We start from the raw sequence: 25,890 nt of genomic DNA, 5'->3' as shown, positions 1-25,890 counted from the left end.
TCACAATAATCATGTTGAAGCATTTCCAGTCTATAAGTAATTTTAAGTCCATTCATATTATTGCATCATTACAAGTTTATCATCTATTGCCAATTAGTTAAAGTGTGCAATTAGAGTTAGTTGTAAATAAAAAATACAAATAAACCGCATAAAAAAAATCAAACCAAACAAAAATCCAAAGAAAAAAGTTTTTATTTTATGTTTAATACGTAAAGTAAATCTTATAAAATTTACTTTGATAATACAACATTCGCAACAATATTCTCAGAAATATCTAATTTTGGAAGAACAAGTTAAACCAAGTGAATTATGGAAATGAATCAAGTCAGAATAATCATGAGGCAGCAAATAATTTGTAAATAATTAAATTAAAGTAGGCAAACAAGTTTTAAATGATATAAATCTGTTATTAATTTTATAGATACAAATCACAATATTTTACTCCAGTTTTTGTTTAAAGTTAGTCGAGTACTATTTAGTTGTTTGTTATTAATGGCCTTGCACAATTTTTTTCAAATAAAACGCTAACTGATAACTAATAATTAAATATAATTCTAAACAGGTAGGTAAGCATGGCCGAATGGTTTCATGTAATCACTGGTATCAAATAATAATAATTATTATGCATGTAGAGAGAAATCAAACTCGATCGTGATGTCAACGTGATGATGACAATGGAAAACACAATATAAATTTTAAATAATACAGCCTTGTGGTTCATTAATGGTCAGAGGGCTAATTAATACTACGAAACTAATACTCTATTAAACTTTATGAGAAAAAAACGAGAAAAGTACAAGTAGCCAGAATGTATATAGTAGCAGTAGTAATCATGGTCAACCCTGATTAATGATTATTGTTTGTTTGCATTCATCATTGTTTTCACTCAAATAATCCTACGGGGGGAATGTCACATGTTTTAATTGTTACGTAAAGCTTACATATCTTACGTCATTGGACAGATTAATTGATAAAATAATATATTTAGTCAGTTAAATGAAGCACAAATTAATTATCTTGAGCCTACATACATGTATCATTAGCCTAAAGGATACATTCTAAATTAAGCTATCATTAGCAAAGAGGTAAGGCACTGTTTATTCGTCGTATATTATATTATTATTCCATAAATAACCCATATCATCATATGTAAGTACTTGATAACCGACAAGCTAAAGTAGTAGAATTATCATGACGAAAAGTAATTATTGAGAGGTAAATTCAACGACGAGGACAATATAGATAATGCTAAACTATAACTTTTCATACTCACATACACAATAATTAAATTCTAATCGTATTGGGTTCATAATAACTTTTCCTTCTCTTCGTTCGTGTTGGAAGAGTTCATTTTAGTGATTTATGAAAATATGCATAGATTCATGGATTGACTCTATGCTTTTTCATCCTCACCGTCAAAGGACTCTTCTTGAGACGCTACAGAATCATCTCCTGGACCGGAATTCGGTAATGAACCTCTTTTGGATAAACGGCTAGAATTTAGGCTCAACCCCGTTCCCGTTCCACGTCTAGATAAAAAAGAATAAAGACACGTTAAGCAATGTTTACATGTAAACCTTTTTTACTACTATTTACTTAATGACCACCACGCCACAACACATGAACAATTGAACCATTTACTTAAACGTTACTTTTCCTCCTCCTTTTCCACTTCTTGGGTAAGCACAAGAGACAACAAGCACAAAAGTTAGTATCAAATGATCATATTTCATAACTTTACTTATATTGTAGTACTACTATTTTATGCCACTACTGTTACGATTATTTCTTATACAGCATGTGCAAATTATTATTACCGTATTTTATTCTTGAGGGTTCCATTTTCCCTTGCGAGCGACTCGTAACTCTCGGTCAGGTCATCGAAATCTCTTTGAAGTTTACGTTTAATCGCCTTTTCCCTAGAAATTTCCTCCTCGGTCTCGTCCAATTGCCGTTTCAAGGCTTTCACACGAGCGTTAGACTTGTCAATTTGTTCCTTCATGTTGCTCGAGTTCCTCTTTTCATCTTCCATTTGAAGACTGAGCTCCTTCATCCTCTTATCTTGCCGACGAACAACCTTCTGCTGGGCTAACCTCTCCTTGGCCTCCAGTTCCAATTGCTCTTCCATTTGTTGAACTTTATTTTCAAGACTAGTTATTGTCGCTTTAGTCTTCAACTTTTGGCTCGTGTCTAACTCGGTCAATTTTTGTTTGAGCTCCTTGTTCTGCTTCTCCAGCAGCGCACGAGCATTTTCTAGTTTTTGGTTGGTAGACTTCTCTACTTGTAGCTCAGCACCAAGTTGTTCGTTTAAGAGGACGGCTTTCCTTGCTCGTTCTTGCAACATTTCGTTATTACTTTGTTCTTCCTCCAGCTCTTCTTCCAAACTCTGAATGCGAGCTGTAATGTAAAAAGAGATTTTTAGCATTAATTCAGACAAAAACTCCATATGAATAAATTTTACTAGCATTCTTCTTAACCTTACCTTCAAGACGACGTTTTTCGTCCACCAAAAGTGTTCCCCTGTTCGTGCCGTTGCTAACTTCTTCAGCCAATTCGTCCCTCTCAGCTTCTGCGGCTCGGCGTTGTCTTTCTGAAGCAGCGAGGTCTTCTTGAAGTTGGAAAATATCCGTTTCAATTCCCTTGAGGCGTTTTTCGGCATCTTTGGCGACAGCAATTGCTTCTTCTCGGCCAAGACGGGCTTCTTCGGCATCTCGTTGGAAGTCTTTGATTTGGCCTTGAATCTTTTTCAATTGCTTGAGAGCATCCTCCTTCATCTTGTTGTTGGCCTCCATCTGACTAAGAAGTTCGTTGTAATCGCTCTCAATCTTTTTGCGAGCATTGACGGCCGCCGTTCTATTTTTCCGTTCATCCTCCAACTCTGCTTCAGTGTCGCGTAGTTGCTTGAGAAGGGTTTTACGTTTCTCTTCGTTGCTTTCTTCTTTGGCTTGAATATCTCTTTCGAACTGAGTCTTCAAAGCTTGCATGTTGACTTCGAGTCTAAGTTTGGCGTCCTCCGTCAACTGCAATTCGTCCTCGAGTTCTTCGATTTGTGTCTTTTGTTCAGACAGTTGGGACTCGAGAGCACGTTTTTGTTTCTCGAGGTCGTGAACATTCTTGTCAGCGGTGCCCTGAGAATTTGCCAACTCATCGAGTTCGTTCTGTAGTTGACGCTTTAGCCTTTCCAGCTCCTCGATTTGGGCATCCTTCTCCTCCAATTCACGATTGAGGGAAAGCAATTTAGTTTCTTTTTCTCGAGCTTCGCGTTCCGCTTGATCCTTTTCTTGGGAGAATCTTTCGCTAATAATTTTCTCTTCGACGAGGATCTTGTCAAAATTCCTCTGCTTCTTTTCTAATTCGATGACTAGAAGAAACAAAAGAATACATATATTTCTCGCAAATTGTTAGAACATGTTAAATAGGTAGTTTTAATTTTAGTTAAACCTTACCTTTGCTTCGTTGTGTTTCTAAATCAATGCCAACATCTTCAAGTTCTTGTTGAAGTTTCTTTCGAGACTTTTCAAGTTTGTCACAATTGGCCATCAGTTCCTCGTTTTGACTTTTAATAAGTTCCATGTCTTTAAGTACTTTCTTTTGACTGTTTTCCAGTGTGGTTATTGTTTCTAAGTCGTCTTCTGCCTTCTTCTTCAAGTCGGCAACGGATTGACTCAGGCTGGTCATTGCTTTCTCCATATTTTTCTTGGCTTCTTCCTCTTCTTCTAATTGCTCAATTATCTGCTCCTTCTCTGATTCTAGTTGACGCATTTTTGCACTAAGGGCCAACTTTTGTCGTGTCTCTTCTTCCAAGGAACCTTGAATTTCGACCATTTGGGTTTCAATAGCGGCAGAATTTTTACCAGCTTGAGAAGCCTTGGAGTCTGCTTGTTCCAGTTGAATGAAGGCAGCTTCGAGTTCACTTGTAACTTTGGCCAGCTTCTCGGAGAGTTCAGCTCGGGCTCGTTCACTTTCAGCCAGTTTCAATTGAAGTTCCTGAATCTGACTTTCCTGAACCTTCCGTTTTCTTTCATTCTCTGTCTTGGCCCCTTGCAGATTCTTGAGCTCATTCGCCAAGTCAACATTTTCAGATTCCAAAGTACCCTTCAGCTTTTCAAGATTTACACGAGTCTTCTTCAGACCGTCCAATTGTTCCATAAGATCCTGTACCTCCTGGACATGTTTGTGTCGTAATTCAGTGACACCTTGTTCATGCGACACTGTTTCTTCCTCTAAGCTTTTCTTGAGAGCGGCCAACTCTTGTTCTCGTTTGGCTCGAAGCTCGTGCTGTGCTGCGGTAGTGTCCAAACTGTCCAACAATTCGTTCTTAAGTGCCTCCAACTCTTCGCTTAAATCTCTCTTGTTCTTTTCTGCCTTATTTCTCGCAGCCTTTTCAGCTGAAAACAAAAAAAAACAGGTATATTTTATTAACAGGATATTCTATACATGAGAATATAAAATTGTTTAATAAAAAAACGAACGTCTTACCCTCCAAGTCCTCTTGCAATTCCAAAAGTTGAGACTCTAGTTCTCGCAAGGATTTCTGAGCTGTTGCTTTGGCTGCTGACTCTTCATCAATTTTTGTCAAGAGTTGGCTTACTTCTTCGTCTTTCTTGGCCAAATTGAGTTGAAATTCTTCAACTTGAAGGCGCTTCTCGTTAATTTGCTCTTTGATGTCTTGAAGTTCCGATTCCATTTTACGTTTCAGCCGATCATTTTCTTGTCTAGCGTGTTGTTCTTTTTTAAGTCGCTCTTCAATATCAGCAATTGTTGCTTCATGCTTGGTTTTCAGCTTTGCCAAGTGTTTGCTCTTTTCTTCTTCTTCAGCCAACGCTTGGCTCAAATCATTATTTTTCTCCTCCATTATTTTCTTGTCTTTAACCAACTTGGTGTTGCTATCTTCAGAAATGACCAAGTCTTCTTCCATTTTCTTGATCTTGGCATCTCCTTGCACTTTCTCCAATTGGAGCTTTTGTCTTGCAGCTTCTTCTTCTTCTAATTGTTCCTCCAAATCCTGGATGTTCAGTTGGAGCTTTTTCTTTTCTTGATTGAGGGAAACTACGCGTTCTTCCTCCTCTTCGATACGCGCTTCCATATCGTGAAGGATTTCCTCCTGGAGAAAGTAAGAAATATATTAGTTTTTAATGGTACCTTAAACCTAAAATTAGAAAGTAGGATTTTCGTACCAGTTCTTGCTTTTTTAATGCTAACCGAGCCCGCATTTCTTCAGCTTCAGCACATAATTCTGTTTCCGCTTGTAACTGTTCAGCCAGCATTCCTTTCTCCTCTATCGCTTGGGTAAGCTTCTGTTCAATTTCGGAGGTAACTCTCACAGTAGATTCCAATTTGTTCTTTAATTGTTTGAGCTCGTCCTCTTTCTGAATTAGTTTTTCGTCCTGTTTTGTAACTTGGAGAAGTGGTTTCACTTTCGTATACAGTCGCCACCATTGCCAATTGCGCAATTTTAAGTAAGCAGAGCAATTTCTTTGGATAATTCTGATGGCATTGAGCTGTTGCACTCGACGAGAATACATTCGACGAGCGAGCATCCCACGACAAAATGCTTGGAAGTTGACAATTAAATCGGTGATTTTCAAGTCTCTTTCTTCCTCCAAGTGAGCCAACACTCCAGCACGAAGGAAGATCTTGGATTGACCAATTCTGTAAAGGTTGCTATCCAACTCCAATGCGTTAATCTGGTGAATTCATGTAAAAAAATTGGTTACAAGACTTATAAGATAGTTCACAGTTAAAAAAACACTTACCATTTTTTCGCAAGCTTTCTTGCCATCCATAAATCCTAAGGTTAAGAAAGAAAATAGAGCATAAGGATTTGGAGATAATCTTATTGAATTACTTTTCCCATATAATTTACAAACCTTTGGGAATCACATTTGGCGTGAGTAACTCGTAGCGCTGTCGGAACTCTTGGAATGGAATTCTGTTGGGGAATCCTGTAATCGTATAAAATAATAATTTCCTTTGTTGCTTTGGTTGTCAATATATTCTGAATGCAGCAAATTCATACCCTGTCTGCAAATTCGAATTCCTTCCAGGACACCATTGCACCTCAGTTGGTCCAAAACTAATGGAGCATCAATTTTTCCAGACCTGTAGTTAGATTTTAAAAAGCATTAACGCAACTATTCGATATCATGTTACAAAACTCGTACAACGCACCTCTTCTCATGATTGGGAATTATACATCTCACAAAGTTGGGGTTTGTGTTTTTCAGTGTTGCCATTAATTTTGACAATTGTTCTTTGTATAACTGTGAAACAGTTCTGAACATTCCCTTTCGTGTCCTGGCTCCGAATTGAGTGTCAGACATTGCTTGTTGTGCCTATAAAAGAATTTGCTCAATATATGTTTAAATAAATATCTTCATTATCTTTTGCCTTACCATTCCCACAATTTCAGCTGCAAATAAATAAAAAACAAACATTAAAACACGTCCGTAGGTAAAATATTATTGGCGTCTAAAACTATATATTTATTGTAAAGGCGCACTACCATCCTTCCAGATTGTAACCACAAATGGATCCAAACTGTTTTGAACGAGTTGGACAACATTTTCATTTAGAGGGTCCATGTTCTTCATCAACCACTGAGCGGCAGAATAGTCAACTTTTCCAGCATAATGTAGGACAGCAAAGTCAGCCTGTCCTCGGAAGTCGGTCTTGAAAAACTTGGTATGTTGGGTATGTGCGGACAATAATTTTTCCACAAATGACTTATCCGTAGCTTTTGGGAACCAGCACTCTTCATCAAGAAGGGCAAGAATACCCATAGGTTTTTCAATCAAGTCAATAGTTGGTTGAAGATCAAGACCAAAATCAATAAACTTCCAATCGATTCCTTCCTTTTGGTATTCTTCTTGTTCCAGAACGAACATGGTGTGGTTGAACAACTGTTGTAGCTTTTCATTTGTGTAGTTGATGCACAATTGTTCGAACGAGTTGAGCTCAAAGATTTCGAAACCAGCAATATCCAGAATACCGATAAATGAAGCCCCTTGTCTCTTCGTCCTGTCCAACGACCTGTTGATTCTGTTCACCAGCCATCTGAAGAGTCTCTCGTACGTAGCTTTTCCAATGGCTTCGACAGCGAATTCTACTTGTTCCTTAGTTTGAGCCTACAATATATAAAAATGTATTAGTCAATCAATATATAAATGCCAACCACACTCTCGTATGCATATATACATGTGACTCGTTTTTATCCTTTTAATTCATCAACTTACTTTCGTTACATGGTCCCTTCCAACCTTTATTCTTGGTTTTAAGAACGCTTTAATCATTTCAGAGACATTGAGACCCAATAAGTGTGCAACTTTTTGGGCAACGGTATTGTCAGGAAGAATAGCCTGGTCCGAATTTCTTTCTTGCTTGAATTCCATATTTCCAAAGTGAAGAACGGCCGAAATGACACGAAATATAGAAGCAAAATCATCCGGGGCTATACAAAAAATTAGATTATAGTTTTTGAGTCCAGCAATTTTGGCGTTTGGATAATATAATAAATGTTAGTTCAATACCCATGCCCATGATTTCCATTGATTGAACGGTCGCCTGAAATTCTACCACGTCATCAACACCGGGGACAGGGAGGCCTCCATTGGTAAGGAATGTGTAGTTGCCGGCTGGCTCTATTACGAACTCCTCTATAAATCACAAAATTACAAACAAGCCATTAATAAACATCACTTGACAATAGTTTTAATTACGCAGCATGAAAAATACGATTTGCAGACTAGATGGATGTCTGCAAATTAGCTTGACTGCTTCTTACTTCTTTGAGCATCAGTTGCACCGGCCAGTAGTTGGTAGAATATGTGGAAACTTCTCTCATCCTTTGCTTGTCTTATTGCTCTAGATTTCTCAAGAAGGTACGTTTCGATATTGGCTGAAACGAAACAAGAAACAATGATTATTTGGTCGAAGAAAAAAGAGAGAATCATTTCTCGGGGTTATTGACCTTCTCCCGAATTGCATGAGATTTTCCTACTGTTCAGCCATTATTATTAGTAGTGATATTTGATTTTGGAATGAATAAAATTTCTACATTTGTTGAGCGATAAGTCTAAGTTAAATTGTTAATTTTAATTGTTAATTTAAATTAAAATAGTGTCATATTAAATGTAACATTAAGTTACATTTGCAAACATGGAACCACCACCAAATAAAGTGAAGATCACAAAAACATTTTTGATTGAAAGAGGGACTAAACCCATTGTGAAATTCCTGGGAGAAGATGAAGATGGAAATCTGGTGGAACTGACAGGTAAAACAATAAAAATTACAAAAAACAGACAATTGACAATGTCAATTACTCTGTGCAGAAGACGTGGTCAGCCCAGATGGTGTTATGACTGCCGTGACACGACCTACTACTACTCGTGGATTTGCTATAAATCCATACAGGTGCGTGAGCGTGACACTTACTCAGTTGTGAAATGCATGAGTGAAATACAAATAAAACTTGTTAATTTATATACTGTTTGTGGATTATAAATATAGACCCAAAATTGATTGGACTCCTCCAAGGCAAGGATCTCTGAATGCAGCTATCTGGAATGATCTAAACCTGTTTTTGGGTGATACTTTCACTGGACATGAAAGTGACTTGAAGACTGCACTGCCAGAGAAAGAAATCACTCGGACAGTCACTCTCAATGCTGTCTCGTATGTGATTTATATGAAGACTGGAAGTATCCGATGGAAAGATCAAAGAGGAAGGTGGCAAAGAATGTGTAATGAAGACAGATGTACCAAAAAGAGTTACAACACGGATGGAAAATGTGACGAACATTATATGCGGTGGAATTATATGCGGGTATGTAAAGTTTGTAGTGATGTCTTTGACGAAATAGTAGTAGTATTAAATTTGTTATTTTTTAACATGTTGCACTATTTCACAGGTGGCAGCAGTGTCCGATACAATGTATGGGGTCAGCATTGGAAAGACTTTTCAAAATTCAAAATCCCCTAAAACATGCATCAGTCACTATCACCCCCACGATGAAGATGGAACACCCGTGTTTCAAAATTTGGCTGGTTCTGCAGAGGAAACCGACATGATGGAACGAGTTGGACAAATGGCGACAGCAGTGTGTGAGATGCTCGGAGGACAAATGGATGGACGACGCATCAAGTATGGTCTCATGAGAATAGAAGCTTCATCAAATTGGACCTCTGAGTATGTTCAACGAATGAAGACAGTTGTAGAGTGGATGTCAGGACAGAAATTAGTTTTCGATGTAGATGCAGAATTTGATGTTGAGAGTATTAATTTGAAGCCGTTGTATGATCGAATTAAGCCCAAATTGTCATTGTTTAAGTCATAGTCAAATATGTGTTAAATAATAGTTAAATAGTTCTTACCTCCCGCAATGTAGCCAATAGTGTCAAAGTTTATCCGTATGAATTTACCCTGCAAGATACAAACAAGACAAATAAATTTATATTAATGGACCTTTAATAATGGTTCTCATGATACGAAGTCGGTGTCCATTACACTCTGCTATATATTATTTAATACATACTACAGTGGGGAGTCATTCTTCGCAGCAAGTAAGGAAAGTAATATGATGGCCAAAATGTGAAGGAAGAAATGAATGACATATTTCGACTCGCCCAACTGTTTAAGGCCTCGAATTATTTCAATTAAAATCGTACAATAAAATAAACGATCGAAAATGTGTGGGGGTTGTGTAGTCTCGTTCTCTCAGAGAATAAAAGAAGGGTACGTTACTTACAAATCTGGAAGAATTGTCATTTTTTACAGTCTTGGCATTTCCTGAAATGAGAGATAAAATTGAAAATATCATATATTCATATATACATTATAAGATAGTTGAAAACTCACCAAACGCCTCCAGAATTGGATTTGCTTGAAGAAGTTGTTGCTCTAGTTCTCCCTGTAGCGTCACAAAATACACTTCAATTAGGATAATATCTTTTTAATCGAATAAACCCATTGTCTCAATTGCAGCAATTGAATCACGCATGGAAGTGTTATTATTATTGAATTAAACCACATCATAATCCCAACATAACATCATTTCATTTAAATATTGTGGAAGAGCATGAATAAGATTAAGAAATAAGAAAATGTCTCCAGTAGTTGAGACATCTTAATATTTGCAAATAAATACAAAAGCAGCAAAATCATAAAAAATATAAATAAATAAATGGTAAAGTTTCCATAATTTTGTGCTACTATAAAAGATCATTAAATATTTAAAATAGAACCGTAGTGCGCAAGTGCAGTAAATGTATAATTGGCAATTTAGAACGTGTGTTGCAAAAACTTACTATATTGAAAGTGGGCACCACCTACGTACGTGAAAGGAAATGCCAATACCGATACCATTCAGATACCAAAGCGAAATTTGCGAAATAATCCAACAGCAAATCATCGAAAGTGCAGCGAGCGTGTGTGGATCAGATTCCGAGTGACAGGAAGAAATCCATGCAATAAGAGTCAATAATAATAATAATTTAAAATCAATTTCAATCAAAACCGTAGCCAAACCACGTTCAACAAATACCCACTCCACTCACGGGTCACGTCTCACACACATTTACAAAATAAATTGAACAAACTCGTACTAAATCTCATCGAAGCAACAGAATGACTTATAAAAAAAAACTAAAATACTCTACCACTAAAATCTACTTAATATTTTCAAAATCATTCAAAAGACTGCTTTTCAACTCTAATGATAGTGCATAGTAATGCCAAGTTATTTAAAATCAGCACTCCAGCAACTGCATTAATTTGTAGGGCAAAAGTGAAATAAGTTTGATAATAAATAGCTCAGTCTCATCAGCTCATTACGCATACCAAATTACCAAAACCAGCAATTGTTTTTAAAAATGTAAAAAAAGAAAGTATATAAAAAAGTGAAATGGAAATTTTGAAATCAGAGCATCAAGTTGGAATATTATTAAATCATTGCATCATTTATTGTAACATTTCGAACCGTGGAATGATGAATCCCAGTTCCGCGTGGTTTACTGGCAGCTACGTAGGCCAAGTATTGGATAACTTTCTTTGTGTTTTCCGTTTTACCCGCACCAGATTCTCCAGTACATAAAATGGACTGGTCTTCTCGCTCTGAAATTCATTAAACAAAATATTAATATTTAAGACATCGTCAAATCGAATCAAGTTATTTTTTTATGTCTGCTGATGAACTTTGTAGAAACGTGTGTATGCATTGACCAAATGTATCTCTATCTATCTATAATCTATACTTCTCTACTACCTGCATTGTTAAACCGTCTCACGTATCTCTTTTTTATAATCAGGTTTGACAAAAGCGTATAATCTTAAATATAATATATATCTATTTATTTATTTTACAAAGCAAGCAGCAGAATCTATTGACAATTCGTAAACCAGGGGGTCCCTCATGTCACTTAATTGCTGGTTGCAGTGACACATTCAAAACTTTGGCATCGGTTCGTCCGTCCATCCATCCATCCATCGATGTGACGTTGTCTTGTAAAATATTATCTACCCGTCTAAAACATTTTTTGCATGTGGTGGACATTTGCACGCTTCTTTGGTATTTTACATGTACTGCATTGACATGGGGTTTGGAAACCTCTATTAAAATCGCAAATCATCTCATTAAATTGCAGAAGGGGCACACACACAGCCAAGCCAAGCCAGAGTCGGGACACAAACAAGACGGAATTTTAAGTAGATATAGGGGGAATACAATAGGGAGATGTTACACGTACATAATAATGCTATTACTATTATCGTTTCGTCCCATCGTCATTCCATTGTCGATTGAGCGATTGTTGATTGTCCATTATATTATGCACCTAAATGAGAAAGGCGACAATAGATGTCTTCTTGAGACTGGCTGGGCGACTCAGCCATCCAATATTTTATATACACAAGTGTTATGAATACCAATACGTCCGACCAACCAACCACTTTATGGTCGTGCGTTGAAACTACAATAATTAAGGCACTGGATGCACGGCAGTAATCGAATCGAAGGTCCTCATCAACTTTTGACACATAAAGCAAATTATAATTGAATTTTTATTTAATCGGCCGTATGACAATGTATGCATGTAGAATAAATGAACGGATATTGAAACAATTCAGGGAAACTTTACCCAATATTGCAGCACAATAATAGTATTTTAATGCCACAACAAGGACCGACAGAGAACAGAAAGTTGTACAGAGAAGAAAAAAAAACTGCGAATTCAAACAGTTATTGAATAGTTTGGTGGACCAATAAGTCAGATATGGTATCCAACAATACAATGCATCAAGCACATTCATCCGATGTCAACAAGGCATCAATGAGACAAAATCTGATATTGATCTCTGAATAATTGATCAACGGTCATCGATAACTTGCGGCGCTGCTGCTGTTGTTGGGTGAGTGAAAACTTCGAGTCCACCCAGAGACCAGAGAGCACAACACCTTGAAAGAAGGTAGTAGTAGTCATTTAGCAGAAGGAATGTAAATATGCATATAAATATTCGAGTACAATAATAATACGAATTTATAAGACGTGTACACGAATAAAATGCAATTGTTTCATCAAGCATTTCAAAATGAACGGTTAATCATCTAACCTCATATCATGCCAACTTATTCTTGTTTTAGCATAATAAAACATTCTCGCCGTAAAGAATGTCTTTGACCTGAAATGGACAAAGCCAAGCTTAGTTGAGCTGGGATCTTTGGTTGGGATGATGACGGCTGGCTGACAAAGTTTGCCATATTTGGTTTAAAGATCTTGACTAAAAGAAACATAATCAAGAGAAAGAGTGGATTGGATGGTTGGTTTGGTTAGGATGGATTGATGGCCGATTTCGAATTCAAAATTCAGATTGGAACTAGATAATAAAGACACAGGATTCAAAATACTTTTCCACTCTGACTCGAACCAATAATAACCAAAAGAAGAAGAAGTGTAGTTTAATGAGAATGAATGAGTATCAACAACCACTCTCTGCTATCAAAAGAAATTATTTGCCATGTATTTAGGGTCCGTGGATTGAAAAATTACTTCCTGCAGCATACGTCTAGATATGTATGCAGCTGAATAGCGACAGCGAGTACTGCTCAAGTAAAGTTGCGCATTAAAGCGATATATGATAACGCGTAGCTGCTGTTTGTCTTCAATTTTGATTCTTTGATAAAAGACCAAGACATTTACATCACACTAAATTTAGCAATAGACAAGGCGACCGATGCCCGTATTTGGATGCAAATAGTGGACGACGGATGTTGCGTTCGTGTACTTATTTTTTGAGACCTTTGCAAACTTGGATTAGAAACTGTGCCGTACAATAATTCTTTTTTGGCTGATCTGGCAAAGAACGAAGGAAAAATAAATCAAAGCTACTCTTTGATGCTCAATCAGTTATCATATTGCAAGCTTTACTTGGTTTCGTTTCAAATTCTTGTCTCTCATTGGACGTATTATGGATTGATCAAAGTTGGAATTGCCCACATTGCTCATCTATGTGCTACTACTACCATCGTCATCATCATAACATTGCCTTATAACGAATCAAACAAGGTGACATAACGCAATAAACGACGTTTTTTGTTTAGGTAACAATTTATCAAAAGAGGGTTCAATCCTTTTACAGGCATCTCTTTCCCTTTCCTAATCCTTCCAAATAAAAATTGTTTTCGTTTCATAAATTTTCGTCATTTATCACAAGCACGGCTACCAAGCACCGACGACACCACCGCGAACCCAGCACGTATAATAAAACAATAAGTGACATACAAAAAAGGCAACGAGACATAGAAAATTACCACGAATGCAGTTGCAGCAATAATACTCATATTTTACCTGACGGACGTTTCATATGTATGTATTTCTCTTTTGGAATGCAAGCTCATAATTTATATGTGAGACTGCCTTCTTAATGAAATCTGGCCAAATTATGTTTAATATCTCAGAACAAAATCAAATCAAACATGTGTATCAATCATCGAAAACACGGATTCGCCCTGCAGAGAGGAGGCTAATCAAATAACTGATCTGAAATAAATGGTATCCTTCAGAACTTCTTTAAGCACAAAGGAGTGATGCGGGACGTCTGAGAAGACAAGAGGTGACTCAAGGGTAAAACAGCGTGAAATTTCCATCTCCCTTAAACAGAAGAATTGCAAAATGATAATGATTTTCACACGTGACAGAGGACTGGACTTGAATCTTGAACGTAAGTGGAAAAATATGTATGTAAGTAAACACTAAGTCCACTTTAAGCATTTTTCTAAGGAATTGTCAACAAGCCCAAACCAACATCATTTTCACTACTAGGAAATTCCATTACTTTAATCAGTTGGTCGCGATAACGTTACCGAATTCATGGAAAGTAACAACACAGTGTTTGCCCCAACACTATAAGAATACCCTTGTAACAACTACCATTTGAAACTAAACTCAAGATTTGTTACGTTCATTATCTAGTACACTTCTGTTCTTGGTAGCTAATCAAGAACAAAGAAATGTAACAGGATGAAATTGCACAGGTCGTTTATGATGTGTAGCAAGAAATTTCTCTTATTAATCATTAGTCTTTGCCCACAAATTGCATCATTCATCTCACTGCTTGCCATTTTCTCCACGTGTTCCACTAATAAATACGTACTGCTACCATATAGTAATGAGCTTTCTAGCACGCATACAATCTCAGGCTAGAGACAGATCATTGAATCCGTCCACAAAATCAAGAACGATGTGAAGTAGTTCTTTTGAAGCCCAACTAGTGTAGCGAAAAAGATTTGATGTGACTAGTTCGCATTCGCATGGCTCGTGTTCGTGATGGAGAATACCAGGCCAAATTAATAAACTTCAAAATCATCTTCCTTATTCCTCCTGACTTTTGTATGTTGTTGTTATGCTAAAGTTCCTTCGTATGTGGCAGTTTAATACTTGGTTGTATCTTTCACATTAGAATTTCTTTTCATTCCTCTAGATCCAGTCCGACCACCAGAGGCAACTGAACAGACGCACTTTCGACTAATCTTATTCTGTGTAAGCAGCAGGCGTTGATCATTGATCAGCCTTTCGACCTTCGCACTTGTATTAAATCTAAAGAATGTCGTAAACGTTAATCCAGCAAAGTATGGTTTAAACATATTTAATGTACTCTGATCTTCCCCCAAACCAAGAGTATCGCCATCACAAGAATTATTTTATGTTTGATAATTTACGCCTCTTTTCATCTCCCAGTAAAAAAAGTAGGCACAACGAACGCACAAATGCCATAGTTGGGCTAATCTGATCATTTACCATACAAGGAGAGATACGATACCTTGTCTCGGACTTAATAAGCCGTGGAACGATATATCTATGTAAGCAGTTGCAAAAAACTATGTGTGCAAGATGAGTATTATTATTTGATGTGTAGCAAGTTTTTAAAAGGTTGAGATCATTGTCCACAAGGCTGAAAATGTGTTCAACCATGTCTATTGTACACACACGCAGGCAATATGTACACGACCATCAAGTGAGTGAAATCAAATCTAGGTTTTGTAATAATGATGAGATGAGGGCATACTTGAGAAAAAATGTACATGGCGCATGCATGCCACAGAAATCGAGTCGTCTGTTTTAAATATAATATGTCCTTCTTAAGAAGAAGTATGCAGTTAGTTAACAGCAGTAGCAGCCCACCAAGAAGACTCGATTCGATTAACGAAATAACAATGGTATTTTAACAAGTAAAAATGCTATCAATGCAAAACACTCGCACCCATCTCAGAAGAGCCAGTGGTAGGGCTGGCCAACAAAATGAAAACATTGCCTTATATACACATTACTTTGTCAGCTAGTTGCTGTTAAAGTGACGCAATTTAAAATACCACAGCCACAGGATGTTTAGAATGATGATATCATCTGCGGGTCATGTAGTCAGTCACACAACTATGTAAAAGTATTAACTGTGCACGTATGTATAACTGCATTATCAACTCGACCAGCAAGCATTCCTAGGCATCCCGAGCCATTAATGTTCATTGTGCTATTGTGTCGTTTACATAATCGTTCAATTCAATTTTACCAATCGAATAATAATTAATTTAATTTTCTTCTCGTAAAACTTGTCGCGTGCACTACATCGTACTTGCTTAAGAAGAACATGCGCATGTGGTGTGAATGTGATCAATTGGCTGGTGTCCTATGACATACAATGCAATAATCATATGGGAGGCTAGCAAACAAGCATGTTATCAGAATTTTTACCATCTTCCAAGAACTAATAATGAAAGAATAGCTACAAAGTTCAAAGGTTGAGATGCAATTGCAATTCATTTCATTTCGAGTGACATATGTGACTTGGATCGACACATTTCCTTCCTCTTGATGCACAAATCACGACTTTATTTTTATAAAAGTTTTTTTTCTAAACCCTCAAACACCCGTTATTAATGCAGAACTCTTCTCACTATATTATTGAAAGGGTTTGATTTAGTGTACGTGTTCCATGTTGTTGTACTTAATATATGCATCTTTTGCTTTTTAAGCCAACTACTTGAATAAATTCATGCTATGATAAATCGACCTTGAATTAAATTAAAATGATGGAAGAGAAGATGGTGAATTTAATTCAAATAACTTTTTACCTTGGAGCATTGACCGGTAGGCTGAGTCAGTAATGGCAAAGACATGAGGTGGGACATCGTATCGCTTTTTCCCTTTGTACAACTCCATTATTTTCTCCGTATAAATTGGAAGACGTTTGTAGGGATTTACAACCACGCAAAATAGGCCGGAATAAGTCTGCAAATAGAAAAAAATACACGTTGAATGAATATTATAAGGGTAGAATTAAAAATCATCAATTAATTCATTTGAATAATCCATTGACCGGACGTCTCAATCTCATCATCTTTTTTGTTAAACATCTCGAAGTATTTAAATACCTGTAGAAGCAATGAACCATTCATTCATCCACCATCCATTTATGCACAAACATATTATGAGGTGAGTTTGATTTATGAATAAATTGGCAGTCGGCACGGATTTAATAAATTTGGAGAGGTGGGAAGTATGACGGATTAGATGGGGCATGAAATAGAACGGGTGGGATCATTATAAGTTTATCAGTATCCAGTACTAGATAGAGAAACCTGTAAAGAAAATCCATTCGCGAAATGATAAAAGTTCGTGATTTGGTTGGACAGCTAAAGGATTGATTCGCCTGTGATGGGCTATGGACTTTTAAATTATAGTATTTATCGTAATTAGCAAATAACCATGAGTTGGAATGATAAGTGGGTGCATCGAAAAATGTAAAAATTAAGACAATGATAACGAAGTAATATGTGAATAAGTAGTTAAGTTAGTAGATCTGTGCCATTTGGATGGAGTTGCAAAACTGGGTCTGGAATTTGCAAATTATAAATACGTGTATATTTTTATGGGCAACAAACCCTCTTCGTGCTTATGTAAGCATTCCCATTCATCAAAGTTGATCTATTTATGAGTTTATTGCATGCACCAATGATAACCCTCCCACCCAATAAATATCTAAGTCCAGGGTCTCTCTCTTATACATACTTTTTATTTTAGACCCCCGTCCATCCAAAATTTCACTCTTCTTCTCCCTTCAACCAACCCGCTCCCATTGAAAAGTGAGTTTCATGCAATTATTAATCAGTCAAATTACACTACTGATCACTATCATCATTTTCATTGTCCATCGAGCATCAAGGAGTGTATGGGCATCTTTTCGTAACTTCTTATTATTCTCATATGAAATTAGCATCAATAAATGTGCAAGCAACTCTGACGGGCAGCAGTGGGAGGGATGAATTTATACAGATACACTACTAAATTTTTTTTATAGGGTGACAAGCGGGCATTCAGCCAGTTAAACGGTCAGTGTCAATACCTCTTCGTCTATTAGGATACGTACAAGCATTTGTACTTGTTCTTTTACTCTCCTCCAACTTGACATGACCGATCAGACGAGATTTCGCTATGAATCTCGTTCGTAATAAATTCCAGATAACATCGCTAAATAGCATTAAATACATTTCATTCGCAGCTTCACACAACCGGCTAAACGACTAATAACAAGCAGATCTACATTTTTTACGTGCCCGAAAAACTAATTCAATTCATACATATGAACCTGCTGCACACGCTTATCAACTTTGCAATAAGTACTAATAACCTGCAAAACAAATAGCGGAAACTTTGCCTGAATTCTGGATGTGGTAGTTTTTGGGCGGTGATAAAAAGTTGTGGTGGGATTTCATTACAAAGTTTATTTCTAATTCTGATATGCTAATAAGGGTGTCATTTATTAATTGGTCATTACATCAGTCAGAGTACCCACAACTAGCAATGACTTGATAGTGTACACATAATTGTATCCTCACAAAGGTCAAAAAACTAAATTGACTTTATTATGCAATGCAATGAAATTGTGGGTCCTACAAATATCCGAATGGAGTTTTCTTTAAAAATAAATCACCACATCACTTATCGTACGTCAGACAACCAGCGTGTGCCATCAGCACGATTGACATCCAAGTAATGAAACCTATGTATATATGTATGTACATGGCAAGAAATAAATTGGTTTGATGTCTACTAATAATTGACTGCGTACTTGCAAACCTATGTTTATTTACATTCATACATTGCACATTACACGCATCTATTAATAAGCCAACCAACTAAACAACCTCATCTCACAAACACCCATAACGAGCTGTTATATAACTCCCCACTCTTTGAAAGACTAGCAGTAGCCAACTAATTGCAAAAACGGTTGTAATAATAATATCAATCAATGAATGAATGCAAAAAGAAGATTCGAGGCTTGCCGACGTAGATAATCTGATGTTTGAATTGTTATCCGTTCCGTTAAATTATCGCAGCCCAATTTTACATGCGGTTTTAATTAAGACTTCAAAAATTTGAGCCAAAAATTATTTCAATCCTTAAACGGAAACCAGCTATCATACATACAAAATTCTGTATAATGTTAGGTTTATAATACAACCTGCCATTAGCTCATCACCATCCGTCCACTTTGAGTCATCACTTCATCACCACCAATTATAACTCTCATTATGGCAATTTACAAACCATAATTACAGCCCATAGTCCCCACTCAAATAGTCAGCAGTATTTGCAATATCTACATATCTGTCTGTGCAAATTGAAAACTAAAAGTTAACAAACCATCCGAATGAGGAGTGATGCATATGCACACCTACATAATTTGTATTTGAACGTGATTATTTACTTATGTACATCCACACTAATAGCTTGTCTCCTATTTGATTTGACAGAAATTGGTGTGACACCGTATGTATTAGATTTTAATACCGAATATTTTAACATGTGGCTTTACAGAAAATGCGAAAATTAAGGTTTATATATGAACTCGCTGTTAATTATTCGTCATTTATAAATTTGCCATTTTATTAGCCATTACAATTTTAGGTGCAAATCTCCTGGGAATCCTGATTGGCAAGAGTTTGAATATATTATATGAATTTGCAGTTTCTCTATTTTTCAATTAGAGTGAAATTGAAACTAGAAGAAATCCTTTAACTAAAACCATCTTCTGATTATCTCCTTTCACGTGTGTAATAGTTCCTATACGTACAAAATGAGCAAGTGAGTGAATGCTTAGTCTTCTATCCAAATGTATTTGAACTGTGGAATCTGATTGTTCATTTTTTTGCTGTTTGTTCACAAAGGCTGATTTTTTTGTCCATCTCAATCTGCTGAATACTTACTCGACTTGACTTTAAGACGTCAAGTCAAAGAACACCTTAAAATGTTATCCAAATACACATTACGCACCTAACCATACTGGGCAGAGAGGAGAGAATTGGAAAGCAATAGACAGGTAGGATTGAACTGCTACATGCATCAAGTGACTGTCAGCCTGCCTGGTCGTAGAGATGTAAATGTTAATGAAAACGTCTATTCTGGAGTGGGATTTGTTGGTTGAACTCTTATGGTGGATTGAATGCGACGGGGGTAAACACACATCGAGGCAGCAAAGGTTCATCCTCATTGTTATATACTTTCTGATTCGGAGATACAAAAAGATCATCATGAGAATTCAGTGAAACCCAATACACACAACATTGATCGAGTCAGGTGAATGCGTGGTCGAGCTCATTACAAAAGAACGGCCAAAAAAGTATAGGCAACAAAACTTCTTTCAATTTCTGTCCTCTTGTACCTGCCTGCACTTGCATTATCTGCTGGACAAGAAGTAGACGCGACGCGACTACTATACAAAAAATTATCATGGACAATTCCTTTAAAATTTTAATCCGTGTCTAAACTCATCGTAAAGCAAAACACTTTTACTAACGAAGTGGAGTAAAAAGTTGAAAAGATAAGATTCCACATGTCTGGTGCACACAAGGCAATAAAATTGTGCAAATTAGCTAAACGTGTCATCATTGTCTAGGATGATTTATTTACAAACCAAAAACTAGTCTGATTTCAAGTTAGTCAGTACAGAGTGGACTAAGAAAGAAGATGGAATAATTCAGATTCCAGGCGTCTGATTGAATGATGCTTGCTTAACGATGTACAAAAAAAGTTGCAGATGCAATGCATAGTTTTAGGACATATGCCAGCTCGTTATATGCACTAAATTCGCACACATCATGCATGAAATCACGGCATAAAGCTGTTTTCCGTTGACAGCTAGCAGCTGTCGAATGCTAGTGCTGTAAAATAAGTTCGTTACAAATTATTATTCATTTTCCACATACAGCCAGCAGCACCACCAGAAAAAGTCGTTCGCAATATATTGATAACCTCGCCCAAATACATCAACCATTCCGTTTTTTAAGGACGAGCAGAAAATCTCTGTAAAACATAATGAGTACGTAATATCCGTGCTGCATTTCCAAATAATAAAACAATTCATATGTTTATGCAAAAAGTGCTTATCCTGCGAGCAGATTTGTTTTACAAAAGTGATCCCAACAATATGCATAACTGCGAATTCAGCTGTTGCTTGCTGCTAAATGAATTCTAGAATTTGAATCTGATCGGCACAAAGATTTATAGTGAGAGGAATGTTGCACAATGAAATTTGAGTGTCATGAACTGAACCAAGTGGTTATTGGAGTTTTAGAGTGGAAGAAGAAGAAGACTCATTTCTAAATCAGATTCACTTTTACCAACGGCTCTCAAGCCTCGCCTCTCTCAGGTTATAAAACGCTGAAAGTACCAAATAACTCGATTCCACTCAAGAAAGAATGTAAAGTAATATTAATCTCAGAAGACTGTGTGCTGTGTATGCATATCCTGTTGCATGCATATTGCAGTCAAGTCAGTTAATTGTCCTGTCCCGTCTCGCAAAATATTCATCTACTAACAATTTGATATGAATTTAGGTACATTTCATTTGCTCTTATTTTAAATTTTTCGCCGAAAGTGCTGCAAGTTTTTCTAATGATATGCTGACTGCAGAAACGTTTCCAAAAACCAGATGGATGTGAAAAACAACTTTGTGCAAGGCAGAGAAGAGCAAAGGCCGACCACTATCACACTTTTTTTAGCTCAAGATTTGAAATTCGCCATGCCATTTACCATATGGACCTCACCGGCTTTGTTGGTGTGGAATGTAGAATAGGAGAAGAGGTTGTTGTATGTAATGCACGTGAAATATATTTTACGACCTCTCCTACTCTCGCATAACAGCCTCCCAAACATTATATAGCTGTTGTGGTCGCACATATAACAAAACAACGCAAACACCCAACCTCAAACATCCATATCCAGCGAAAAGCATAAGAAATAGTAGTCAGTTAATACCACAAAAGCTATATTCCCTTCCTTTCTTCTTCTCGACTAGTTTGGAGGGCTGTTTTTATTGGTAGTTTACTTGTTTTTGGTTTCCTTCTCTCTGAGAAGTACAACTTCCAACTTTGGGTGGTTGTACTGCTTATTGCTGTCTTTCTCTCTGGTTACTATTTATGAAGATGGTCATACATACATTCTGTATCCTTGTTTAACCTTAACGGGGGGTTTCAGATGTGGTGTTTTTTCTTATGTAACTTGCACGCTTAAATGTTTGAGGCCAACGCATGTAGTCCACAATTATGCTCTTTTCCGCATATCATCGTTGATACCAAAATATTGTATCGTATCATATAGCTAAAATATTTCATTCATAAATACTCGATTTTCATTACGCATTTATATGTTCATAAAATTGCAACGGAAAGCCTCCCCTAAAGGAATTTGAGCATCATGCAATTCTTCCATTACTCGAGTGCTAATAATAATAACCAAATTCATAACACTTCTTCGCCATAATACTTCTTTGCAATTAAAAATCCTGTCATCCTTTGTGCAAAGAAAGGAAGGCTGGCGCCAATGAGACATAATGTCGTCGATATCTCCCCTTTTTACGTGACGTGGATAAGTAAATGTGTCTACATATGCATATTTCAAATGGACAAAACTTGGAATTTCATCCACAAGTGAATACATCAGAGGACCCACCAAGACTTAACTAAAGTCAACAATTACAATATGCACTACAATTATTTACTTGGCTTGGAACGGACCAAATTTGAATTGAATAAGATGAGCTTATTTAACCAGCCAACGAAACTACGTATATGATCTTCTATGTTTCGAAAACAAGAAACCAGGCAAGGCAATTTATTATGGCAGACCTATAAAGGTTCTGATGGAGATAATGTCCATATTTGCAAATTTGCAACCAGTTTTCTCTCTCCCTCGTCTCTCCACTACCACGCTACAATCTATTTGGTAGATCAAATGCAACAACTCAAAAGCTGAGCTAGCCAACTAAACAACTCTTCACATTCTTATCTTTCCTGTCGCATATCATATCAGTGACCAAAGCTTCATCCCGTGTCCAAATAATATGAAACTTCCATCCACCTCCGCGAAAACTGCAATCCTTTTCAATCTATGCACAATTCATCATAATGTGTACATTGCTAGCTAAACAGAATCCTCATTATGCATGTTCAATTTCATACATCATCATACTATGAGTTTTTGCATAAAGCAAAAGTCCAATCTCGGCTCAACAGGTGAGGAGGGGAGACAGGAAAGAGAAATTCATAAATAATTCATAGGAAAACTTTGACTTATAAAGGATAAACTTGTCAACAGCTCAAACTAAAGCTCTGACTTGACTCGCTTGAACGACGTACAAAACAACATTGACCAGCATACATAATCAATCGATTTATCTTTTGTGGATGGCTTATCAATAACTTATCGGTCAAAATTAGTCATCGGATGGACCGTAATAATAAAGCCTCTCCTAAAATGCGCATTTTTTGTCAACCAATGACATCAAACTTGCGGATGTAAATGAGTCCAACTCAATGACCTATCAATCTTGCTTATTTTAAAACAATGGAATGTGGGATTATGACCAACCAGCAGAACGGAAGCCGACACCAACAACACCAACGGAACATCGTCCGGGGAAATTTTCTGACGTATCTATGATCGCGCAGTACCTGCTTCGGTGAAGTGAAAAGGAACGACTCATGCTTTATAATCCTGTGTGCGAAATTGAGGTTGCCTGACTCATCCCTTGTTTGTATACACATTAATTTTGTGCATTCATCCTGCATGAATAATTATTTTTTATTCTTCAAGACATACCAACAACTAAAACTGCCACTGGGTGATGTATAATTTCTCAAGAAAAATATTCGGGTCAATAATCTCAACTTACTGAAAATATAAACATGACATAACTTGACCCATGCATAAAAAATGTGGAGGTTAAATTGTAAATAATGTAACAATTGTCTGTGTCAATTATGCTTGTTTAGAATAACAAAGGTGAAAGTGCAACATTTCATTAAGCGAAAGTATATACATTACGACATTATAATTAATTGAATAAGACTATTTACTTAAGATGATGACTCAACACGACACTTAAGAAAAATATGTGACCTTGTAATAATTATCGCCATATTATTGTCTGTCTTATCTAATGAGGGAACTTTTTGGGTACCAGTACCAGGCACAGAATCGGTTCGTATTGTCTCAAACCGCGCCAAATTTAATGCATTAAAACTTTTGCATAGCACACTATCTTCGAATTGAGTTTGAGCTTACCAACTGCCAGCATTTACTGAAATTAATGGAAGTAAAATGGTATTTTTCTTTAAATGTTTATGAAAACTTTCATTTAAAGTTTTGCATAAAATTAAATTGCTTCATATTGTACACTTTATTTTATGACTGGAGTTGGTCTAGAAGCTTTACTGTCCTCTGAAAAAATTTATAAGCCATTTGTGAAAGTGAATGGGAGTTGGAATAGTAATACTTTCACTTGCAAAAATTTCTGTTTTTGTCCATATTTTATTCATAGCTTTCTTCTAACTAAAGTTGAAGAAATGTTTCGTGATAAGATTGTCAATTGTGTTAAATTTGGCACAGTTTGAGACTAATATGAAATAATGCATGAACCCCTAAAAGGTTCCCTCGTAAGTGAGACGACTGAAATGAGTACGTAAATAAAATTAACAAAAATAAACATTTCACGAGTTGTGACTTGGAAGAAGGCGAAGCAATTATGTCCCTTGAGATTATAATATGCAATAACAACTACTGCGAAAATCATTTGCAGGTGTCAATTGCTTATGATGATGGTACGTATGCATGTATGACTTTTTTTATGACTATGAGAGACTTCCGGCCAATTTTCCCCAATTATGATGAATAATCAAATCATAATAAAAATAATTAATTTTTGTCACATACGTAAATAAGCCCAGAGTAGTATCTATCTTTCAAGTTATGGAGGACGGAAGCTTCATTAAGACAGGTGAGATCTGCCATGTCTTCAACCTTGTCGAATCTGGGCGGATTCATCTTTTGAATATCGTCCTTATTTACGACCATCCTCTTGGACGTATCGACCATCTCCACCTCGACAGATTCGCCCTTCTCCATCTGAAAAGAAATTTATCAATCATCAAAATTACCCCATTTACATTTTACACATTCCACTAAATTTTCATCATGAAAATCCACCTTAATGGAAGCCGGAACGAATCCATACGCCTCATTTGGCACCCACACCAGTCGTTTCTGCGTCCATTCTGCCTGCGATGCCGGATCATTGATGATATTCCGGTCGACAATGAGGTACTTGAAGTCAGGGTCATTTTTGTCCAATGTGTTATCATCCCCACTTGGACCACCGCCTCGCCCTCCGGCACTCATTTTCACAAAATACGACTAAAATTATCCTTAAACAAACTTTGATATGAATTATCCACAACTTGTCATTTAATCAACACCACCACCACCATAAACAAATTGGCACTTTTTTGTACAAATTTATTAAAACTGGAAGATATATGATTATTATTCTTCTAATCCAACCCGAAAAAAAACGTCAGTCAGTCACTCAATGAGGAATGAATTTTGCAGCTGATAATTTTTGTACTACACAAAAAATTCCGAACCGTCGTTCTCTGTACTTATCAAACTTGAGAAATTTGACAGTTGCAAGTAAATACGACAAAGTGTCATCAACAAAGCCGACAAACAACTAACTTAACTTTGTGTGCAGTTAAGAAGTCGTATTTGGCAGAACCTTTCTTGGGGGAAGGATGACCACGAACTAACTGATGAGTCGGTTGGTTTGTTCTTGGATGGAGTTATGCAAATTTGAACGACTAGTTTGCCCCAGTCGTGGTTAGACGGCGGTGGTGCTGCCGAGGAGAAATCGCCACCCGCAAATAAACCCGACAGATGGGATCAGCTGGTTTGGACGTAAAAAACTTATTTGTACATTATTTGTCTCATTTTTCCACCATTTTTTGTCGTCGTCACTTCATTAATATTAAATAAAGGCAAGAATTATTATTGGGTGGCTAA

General features: G+C 36.6%; 2 protein-coding genes across 5 annotated transcripts; one reads left to right on the top strand and one right to left on the bottom strand.

The window, feature by feature from the left end:
* Positions 1 to 174: 174 nt before the first annotated feature.
* LOC110848424 (myosin heavy chain, non-muscle) lies at positions 175 to 25,645 on the bottom strand. Of its 4 annotated transcripts, XM_035851502.1 has the most exons (24): positions 25,039 to 25,645; positions 24,766 to 24,957; positions 16,623 to 16,779; positions 10,980 to 11,113; positions 10,309 to 10,329; positions 9,860 to 9,911; positions 9,750 to 9,790; positions 9,376 to 9,424; positions 7,784 to 7,897; positions 7,530 to 7,655; positions 7,236 to 7,450; positions 6,503 to 7,127; positions 6,396 to 6,412; positions 6,172 to 6,335; positions 6,020 to 6,102; positions 5,871 to 5,945; positions 5,757 to 5,791; positions 5,178 to 5,687; positions 4,480 to 5,104; positions 3,447 to 4,388; positions 2,483 to 3,361; positions 1,818 to 2,397; positions 1,597 to 1,674; positions 1,399 to 1,529 (listed from the first exon to the last, which is right to left on the bottom strand). In XM_035851502.1, exons 1-23 carry the CDS (start codon positions 25,228 to 25,230, stop codon positions 1,638 to 1,640), a joined length of 5,865 nt encoding a protein of 1,954 aa, XP_035707395.1. In that variant the 5' UTR covers positions 25,231 to 25,645; the 3' UTR covers positions 1,399 to 1,529; positions 1,597 to 1,637. The 4 variants fall into 4 exon arrangements, with proteins under 4 accessions (XP_021951331.1, XP_021951332.1, XP_021951333.1 ...); XM_022095639.2 differs by lacking the exon at positions 1,597 to 1,674 and having other exon boundaries at positions 175 to 1,529; positions 25,039 to 25,644; XM_022095640.2 differs by lacking the exon at positions 1,597 to 1,674 and having other exon boundaries at positions 175 to 1,529; positions 6,506 to 7,127; positions 25,039 to 25,644.
* On the top strand, positions 7,919 to 9,402 carry LOC118435440. The gene is made up of 4 exons (XM_035851503.1): positions 7,919 to 8,275; positions 8,334 to 8,415; positions 8,512 to 8,827; positions 8,913 to 9,402. Exons 1-4 carry the CDS (start codon positions 8,158 to 8,160, stop codon positions 9,336 to 9,338), a joined length of 942 nt encoding a protein of 313 aa, XP_035707396.1. The 5' UTR covers positions 7,919 to 8,157; the 3' UTR covers positions 9,339 to 9,402.
* Positions 25,646 to 25,890: the final 245 nt, after the last annotated feature.

The sequence above is a fragment of the Folsomia candida genome, unplaced genomic scaffold, assembly GCF_002217175.1.
Source record: "Folsomia candida strain VU population unplaced genomic scaffold, ASM221717v1 Fcan01_Sc004, whole genome shotgun sequence".
Classification (NCBI taxonomy): Eukaryota; Metazoa; Arthropoda; class Collembola; order Entomobryomorpha; family Isotomidae; genus Folsomia; species Folsomia candida.
This window is presented reverse-complemented; position numbering and strand designations above follow the sequence as displayed.